The 8,827-nt window shown below is 40.2% G+C and overlaps 1 protein-coding gene across 1 annotated transcript; it reads left to right on the forward strand.

Moving 5' to 3' along the window:
- Positions 1–3,436: 3,436 nt before the first annotated feature.
- Positions 3,437–6,065, forward strand: tnfrsf9a (tumor necrosis factor receptor superfamily, member 9a; the record flags this gene model as incomplete). Its single annotated transcript, XM_080853294.1, has 7 exons — positions 3,437–3,569; positions 4,068–4,187; positions 4,346–4,486; positions 4,662–4,731; positions 4,824–4,954; positions 5,181–5,333; positions 5,941–6,065. 7 exons carry the CDS (start codon positions 3,437–3,439, stop codon positions 6,063–6,065), a joined length of 873 nt encoding a protein of 290 aa, XP_080709420.1.
- Between the last annotated feature and the right edge of the window lie 2,762 nt (positions 6,066–8,827).

The following is an 8,827-nucleotide window of genomic DNA, read 5'->3' on the forward strand; positions in this document are numbered from 1 at the left end:
CCACTTGTCTAAACATAAAATCCAATGGATTCGCCAGTTTAGCCAACAGGGAAATTCATTAAGGTAATACATCTTTATCTGTATTCTTCCCAGCAACACTTTCCAGTAATAAAAACATGTTTCCCCAAAACACAGGATAAGAACTTCTCGTTATAATCCTACAATCCACACTAAGTGGAAGCAGCTGTACTAGAGTGGAATGACATGGAATGACATGAAAACGTTTTCACATTTTGCAATGGATGGTTTTGAGCAAAGGACAGAAGAAGAGACATTGTGTGCTCACTGTGAAATGTAGGAAAAGATCATCAACAACCACCATCAGCTGGAAAGAATCTAAATCAGCACACCAAAGTTGAAAAAAGGACCGGAGGACACAGCCATGATTTCTTGAGTTTATTTCAGCGTGGATACCCCCTCTCAGCTGGTCCTAAGAGAATGGCTTTACTGGTTGTAGACTATTAGTCGACAGACTAATTGTAAAAGATTTTTTTTCAGCATAGATCATTTCTATGAGGTGTCCAGAACAACATACTAAAAGTCCTAAGAAATCCAAGTTGAGGAAATATGTTTAATTCTCATCAAACTAAGATGTGTGCTAATGCATGGTAAAAATATGCCTCAAAAATGTAATTTTTTCCTTTACTCCTATCAAAATGAAACTTTACACAATGAAAGTACCCAAAGTAAAAAAAAAAAAATGTATTACAAGTTTCTTTTGAAATGTATTTGAATATGCACATGAGCTCCACACTTATTGAATATGTACAGATACAAAAGAATGCTACACTTAGTTTATGACTCTTACAACAGTAGAATAGCAATATTTTCGGTTCCATCAGTCCCCCACATGAACATTTCTATGATCACACAAGAACCACCATGCAACAACCAATCAGAATAGGAAAGCATCAATATGCGGTACCATCAAGATCAAATAGGGGTGGAGATCACACCAGAGTGTGTGGGAGTGTAAGTATCTAACCGCCTGCACATATTCAAAGTGTGTGAGTTTTTTTTTTTTAATTCATGTGCGATTCTTCCACCCACTCAGAGATATATAGAGAGAGAGCAGTGTGTCAGTCTGAGAGCGGTAAGAAGAGTGCAGTGGGAGTTGACAGCGTGGAGGTGACACTGTGACGTCTTGTAAGCTGAGTAAAAATGTCACTGTGGGTGAGTTCATAGGGAGGAGGTGTCACTGGGACATGACGGCATGCTACACTAAGAGTACATTTCATGTCATATCCTAAATATATGGGTCAACTTTGGCCTGTAAACACAGAATGAACTGTAGAAGGTTAACGGTCACTTAGTAGAATGAACGCCTGAACACCTGTGGGTGAATCCGTGAGCAGAATATAATAAACAAGGTACTGTAGTTTTGGGTGATGGCACTTTAACCTTTAACAAACAACCCGAAAAATAAACTGCTCCATTGTAAGAGGCTATCCTTTCATACAGGTGTATATTTGCAGAGAGAAAATCTAACATTTCAAAGCATGGCCAGAGAAGTCCCTTTTTTCTTACAGTTTGAGTGCCCCCATTCAGAACACCACATATCAAAGCCAGTACTTATGAGGCTGGCAGTCAGTTAAGATGAATTAAACCAAGAGATCAGCCAGACAAATCCTTGTTTGTTATCGTAACTTAAGAATAGCCTACTTGTAAAGCCACAACACATCCAGAGTGGACTAGCAAGCACTAGGAAGGTGGAAGGTGGCCACTCGGAGGAAATGAGCACAGTAGCTATATTAAAGTAACACTATGCAACAATTATACTTCAGGATTAGGGTTAGGATACGCAGTTTTACCCCCAAAAAACAGCTTGAAAAACAGCTTGAAAAAAATTGGGGCGCTACAATGACTTTTAATATGGAGAATCAGGGTCCATAGGCATAAAACTTTGTTCTGTAGTTTTGCCTGTGGCAGCCCGACTTGTTTACTGTCTGCCGAACTAGTAAGTAGCTTATTCGCCGCCTTGCTTTGTCTTGTGTTGCACTTGCTTGATGTTTGACTGTGTAAGGACAGTCGTTGAGTAACTAGTTTGTCATAATGTCAAAGTCAGCACATTTCAAGATATTTCGTTAGTTTTAGCTGCTAGCATACCGTTAGCGAATAGCTATTGATCCGTTGTGCTTATTTAAGGTGAGAACTGAAAGCCAGGAGAAAACAATCGCTGGCAACCACAACACTGCTGGATAGCAGTATTATCTATTTATCCATCTTTTGTATTTTTAGGGAGAATCCTGCACAGGGCACTACTTAATCCTGTGACTATTGTGACCAGCGGTTCTCTAAACGATCAGGAGGGGAAAAAAAGAGTTAGTCATATTTCACCAGACTGCTGAGTAATATGTCATCCTTTTTATGTCATTTGAGGGTTACAAGTCATCCCTTCTGCTTCAACCAAACACGAGACAAATCTCCTGATTGTTGCTCTTTGTTGAATCCGTAGATATCTTTCTGTATGGTTCCATAGCATATGATTTTTTTAGTGGAGAGACTCAAAATAAAGGTCGCCTCTCCCGCTTTGCTGAATCCTAGTGCAGTTAGTCGCGGGGGCAATAGGGGCACTGCACTGCACGGGAGCCCTAGCGACATTGCACCTGTCAGTAACTTTGTGACACCAATAATTGATTAAAGTTACTGACCAGGATCAAATAATAAAAAATAAATAAATTGGACATTACAGAAGTCGAATCCATGTGAGCTGCTTAAAAGGCAACAATAGACAATAGGACTAATCACTGGACCACCAATTCACTTGAACAGAACGGGGCGCGGATCCATTCCAGTAAAACCAATCGTATCGCCACGGGAATCCTTATAGTAACCGTAATAATTACGTCGTAAAAGGCAATCCAAAACAATGCCAAAATGAAGCTCATTGTAAAAATCTGTTTAATTAAAAAATATTGTTTAAACAGCAGCATGGACACATTTCCTCGAAATAAAACCAAAACCATCCGGGAAGTACCGATTAGTTGTGCGTTACCTACGCTCAGGGATTCCCTGAATGCTGTATTTAAGAGGGCCAAAAGGACAAATGTCGAAATCACCCCATTTCCCCATATCTCAATTAAACTAGCTTGTCTCCTAATCACTTACATGACAAAGCGACGTAGCCTATACTATGATATTGAAACTAGCGCGTTAGACACGCCCCCTTTTCTACGACTATTAAAAGGCAGGTAGACAATTCACATCGAGATACTACTTGCTGTCCTCAAGTAAGACAATATTTCAGTGCTAGAGCGAATATTACCACATGAAGTCAAACAATGGTAGATGGCCTAAACTTTATATGATCTTACATCGCGGACATAACTGCTAAAATCCAATCCAAAATCGGACCACTTGTGGAGCGCGACGACTTCAGTTTTCCCTCTATGATTTATCATAGGCTAGTGAAGCGCACCTCAACGAGTGACAAGACATGCCATCCTGGACGCTGTTTACTGCTCTGCTCATGTGGAGCATTCTTGCTTTTACTAGTGGAGTTGAAATTGGATGTATTGAATCGTATCCCGCTGAGAATGACCAAGTATGTTGCAAGAAATGCCACACAGGTAATTTCACTTCACAATATTATGATAGACACCCATTCTCTATTGTGGAAAGCTATAGGGAACAATACTGTGGTAAACTGATTTTATAATAGTTAATTATAGTTTATTGTGTTTTTAATTATTGATTGTGTTATAGTTTTTTCATTGTTTTTCAATCAGTTTGTGAGAGCATTGCCCATTCCCTTGTTTGTGAAGCTATAGATGTGTGATGTAGCCAAAAGGTTTCCATAGAGTTTCATGAAGTGTTTATGAAACTGGGTGTAATGAGGTTCTGATAATGGGTCTTTTGATATTTCCTAATTGGAGATGGATTGGAAAAGACCTGCATTAAGTTAATTTTACCTTTCGCCTTTTTAATGAGAGACAGTGTATTTTTGATCCAGTAAAAAACAAGTTCAAGTAAAAACAAACCAGTTCAATATCCACAGTTGATTCCGTTTTAATTCATGAATGTTGTGTTGTTCGTGTGCGTGGTTTATGCGTTTGTTGCCATCGTAGGAAACCGTCGGGTGGAGAAATGTGGTATAGATGCAGATAAACTTTGCACTCCATGTAAGAATGGCACCTACACCAAAACGAATTCTGCATGGTCCTGCGACAGATGCAACCAATGTGTGGGTATGTAAGTCACTGCATTTAATTCACTTTAGGCAAGTAGGCCTACCTTTGAAGTTCAAAGTTTGAACCCACCCCATGAGTCATTTGTAAATACCATCACCTTTATCTAACATCTTCACTGGCTCAAAAAGTAGTCATAACCTTTTTTTATATCACAGATCCACAAATTATGCTGACGCCCTGTCACGGGACTACCGACACGAAGTGTGGGTGCAAGCTTGGGTACCGCTGTTTTAAACCCGACTGCTCGATGTGTATGAGAGAATGCGTCGCTGGACAGCAGCCAGACTACGTCCAAGGTGTCCATCTATACGAACTTATTGTACACCCCATTAGCCAATCAAAAAACAGTATTTCCAGAGGGAGATAAACGCAGAATGTTTCCACTTGTGTAAGATAGATATGTTTTTTTGTCTGTTAGTGTTTTGATAAATGTGTGATACATGTTTTGATGAGTTTTACTTATGTTTACAGGACACTGCCAGGAATGTCCACAGGGGACTTTCAATGATCAGATTCATCACCAATGTGTTTCGTGGACAAAGTACAGTACAGTTACAGCTAACAGTTATGAGTATTTATTTTTATTTTGCTGCTGGGGCAACCATTTAATTGCCATTGCTCTTTTGCACCTAGATGTCCTTCAGGGCAGGTCCTTGTGACTAAAGGCACCGCCTTCTCCGACAACAAGTGTGACAAGTACGACAACGAGATCTCCCAAATTACAAAACGTTCTACTCCACCGATGGTCTTTACCCCTGAAACTGGTAAATGAAGATTACCTGCATTTCTTCCCTTCTCATTAGGGGAAACTAGCTACAGTTGAGGCACATCACTTCCCATATCACCACGGAGCAATTACAGCACTAGACTGTCTTCACATAAAAGTCAACATTTCTGACAAAGAGCCACATACATTAACATAAAATCTCACAGAACACATCTGTTCTGAATTTTGATGGCTTCTTTCTTTGTTTTGTTTTTCTTTCTCAGATACAGATGATCAGAATATGCAACTGGTATGGAGTTCCTTGGCTATGCTGTGCTTATTCTTAATTTTAGCAATTTTAGCCATATTTCGTCTAATTGTTAAAAGAAATAAGACATCCACCAAGGTGCCGATCACAGAGCTGCCTAAAACACCAGGTATGCCTGCTGTTGATGACTTGCTCACATTCAATGTGCCACCACTGTGGCTACGTTTACCGCAGCTAATGATTTTCTCCATCTCAAGTCAAGTCTTTTATTGTCAGGTACACAGAACAACAGAGTTGGACTGGGCACTGAAATTCTTAGGACAGGACACCATACCACACTACCATAACATGACAAGACATAACATATAACATATAAACATATAAGTACTCCAACATGATATAACATAACTTAACAATAAGTACTGAATATTAGATAAAAAATATGAAAAGACATAGCAGTGACCTACTAGATAAACAATAAATATACAATATAGATACACATACTAAACATAAATACACATACTAAACAGATACTAAACAGATAAACATACCTACATGATATTTTTAGCTATACTGAACATATTTAAACATAATAACCTGGACACAGAGACAAAGACACTTCAAGTGTGTGGGTGGTGCAATATTGCAAATGTAGTGCAAGCAAATGTAGTGCAAAGGACGTCTACGTACTGTCAAGTCAGTCAACAGAGTTAACATTGCCCTCCTGAAGTCCTTCATTGCAGTCTGAAATCTTCTTCTGTCTCCCCCTTTGCCAGAGCCCCATACCCTGATGACTGTGGAGCAGGAGGAGTGTAGCTTCTGCAGGCCGCAGCAGGAGCAGGGCAGTGTCGAGTCCCTCTCAACCGTGGACTCCATGGACAAACTCCTACCTCCTGTCTGAGTCCACTGGCTGAGGAGGTTTCTTGGGAGGTCACCAAGGACAAAACAAACTATAGCATCTGCCAGATGTTGTTGTACCATGCCACACTTGCCTATTGGGCCTCAGCAGAAGGCTGCCGAGACCTGCCACTGGACTTGGCTCACACAGTTCGAACCTGCGCCTTGAAGTGTGTTTTACATCTGATGTAGTCTTCCCACCAATGCCTGGACACACAGATGAACACAAGACTAAACTTGTGTCATATCAGACTTGTTACCTGTTGTTCTATTTATTTTTTTATGTTAATTTACACAAAGTCTTATTGACGTACATCTTTGTTGAGATTTCAAATACATTCTGCAAGTGTGTTTCGGTATGAATTGAGAAATCGTGAACTGGTTTTCAGTATGTATTCTGTTGTATGGTAGCCTATCCTGTCTAGGTCAAAGGTGTTGTTGTCACAGACACGACATAGTAATCTTATTTGAATTGCGTTGCATTGTCATTTGTAGAGACATACGAGGCAACTAGTGGAGATGTTAGAGATGAAAACCACATGCACACACTGTTTCTATTTTAATGTCGGCAAACACCCACTAGCACTGTATGTCAGACTTGCAAATGTATTGGTCAGGGCCTTCTGGTAATCTCTTGTGGGCTTCCCCCATTTTCCTGCTGAAAAAGGCCACCATTTCAACAGCTGTTGTGCCAACTTCATTTCACCCAGACACTGTTCACTGACATCTCCCAGTTCTGACTTTAAAGTTGGGTAGATGGATTTGACATGAGTTTACAAGTAGGAACTCTGACTCTGAGTGGTTTTCCATTCTACGTTTTCTAGTATGAGGTTGGAAAATCACAACTTCTGAGTTTGTCTGTAATGCAGCATAAGATAAACTCTGTAGAATGTGCGCTGACTCATATTTGTGTGAAGGTCAATTGTTGTCCCGGAGGAATTTCAGTAGATTTCATTCATCTTTATGTTTACTTTATGTCCTGGGGAGTGACTTGTCAGGGGATATCCATGTGTGTGTGTGTGTGTGTGGGGGGGGGGGGGGGGGGGAATTATCCTGTAACGGAATTTTTTTGTTTTGTTTTCAGTGTTTTATTTTATCTACTGCATACAATGTTTATATATAAACATGTAATACATTCATGCACATACAATTCATATTAATATAAAGCATAATGAGTGGTCATATGATCAGTGGAACTTACCTTATTAATAACAAAAAAGAAATACAAAATTGTGGTGGTCTTTTGTGTGGTTATTTATGAATGGACTTCCAGTTAGGAAGGCTTCATTGCTTTTCTGTCTGCTAGATCATTCACACTTCCTACCCAGATGTATTCAGACTTTCACTTTCACTCACAAATTGAAACTGCCATAACAGGTACTTCCCACAGAAATGTACCTCTGTTTAAAACACTTTGCATACAGGAGATTCCTCAATTTACATTATAGTCACAGGAAAGTTTGGTGCTCTTAGGAAGGCCAAGTAAATACAACTAACTGCCAAAAGTAGAATACACAAGCAAAAGGCATACTATCCTTAGGCATGCACGTTTCCTCCAGATGACACCCCTGACAGCTGCACAGGAAGGAGTACCAGAAACGAAACAGGGAGTAATGGAGACATCTCTGCATGTTTGTGAGGTACACAAGACTGATACCATCCCCCAAACCCAAGACAAGACAAGACAAGAGGTATTCAGTGTTTAGCACATTGGGATTCCCCATACTGGAAGCAGGCCGTTATGATAACATAACACTTTAACAATTACAAATTCCACATACCAGATGCTTCTCCTATTACTGTACAAGGAATTATCCTGTCCTCCCCACAACTAGCCTTGAGGCATTTAAGAGACGGACCGGGAAAGGAGATCCCTGCTTGGCACTCATTTTGTTCCACCTATTCCGCCCCCACGATTTCGAACTCACGCTCAATTGTGACGCTGAATGCAGGGAGGATAATGACTCAAGGGCATTTGAACACCATGTCCCTACCAACGTAGTGAACTTACGTTGTGAAAGAAGAGTGACTGATGGATCAGGCATGAAGTGATATGCTACTCTTATCAAACCGGGCTTGATACTGGTACTCTGGGGGTGAACTTGGCCACAGGCAGCCTGCTTTGGACAGGCAATTACAATTCGTAATTTCTAATTTATAAAACAATCCACCGTGAGTTTTAGTCTACTCTTTAGTTTAGTTTTACTCCAGTAAGTTGATGACTGCTGATGTGTTATGATGACTGCTGAGGTTTTGCTGTTTTTTTTCTTACTTACCTGAACCATGTCCATGGAACCATACAGAAAGCATCTGTAAACGGTTAGCTGTTGGGGTCTGGTACTCAAATAACTTCTTAAAATTCCAGCAAGGCCTAAATATTCCTAAATAAACAAACATAAGGTTAAAATTACAGCTCAAGGAGGAAGGCTACAATCCTAAGCTTTGCCGGAAGACCTGCCCAGACGGAGGTGATGGGTGTGTTTTTAGTGGCTGCTGTTATTCTACTAGCAGAGTTAGAAACAGTAACTGCCAATTCCAGCAAGAGTGGTCAAATAATGAATGCCCTACTGAACTTGGTGAAACAGTAATCTGCCAGAAATTGCCAGTGGCTATCCAATCTAATGTCGTACAGAAACCCCCGTCCTGTTTGATCAAGCATCAGCTGGAACACTTAAAAAGAATACAACATACTACATGGTCATGGATAGATATGATAGAAACTACATGAGTTTGTGTTCCATGGGTACTGACCATCTGGTTTAGTAC

Source organism: Sprattus sprattus (assembly GCF_963457725.1).
Source record: "Sprattus sprattus genome assembly, chromosome: 16".
In the NCBI taxonomy this organism is placed as follows: domain Eukaryota; kingdom Metazoa; phylum Chordata; class Actinopteri; order Clupeiformes; family Clupeidae; genus Sprattus; species Sprattus sprattus.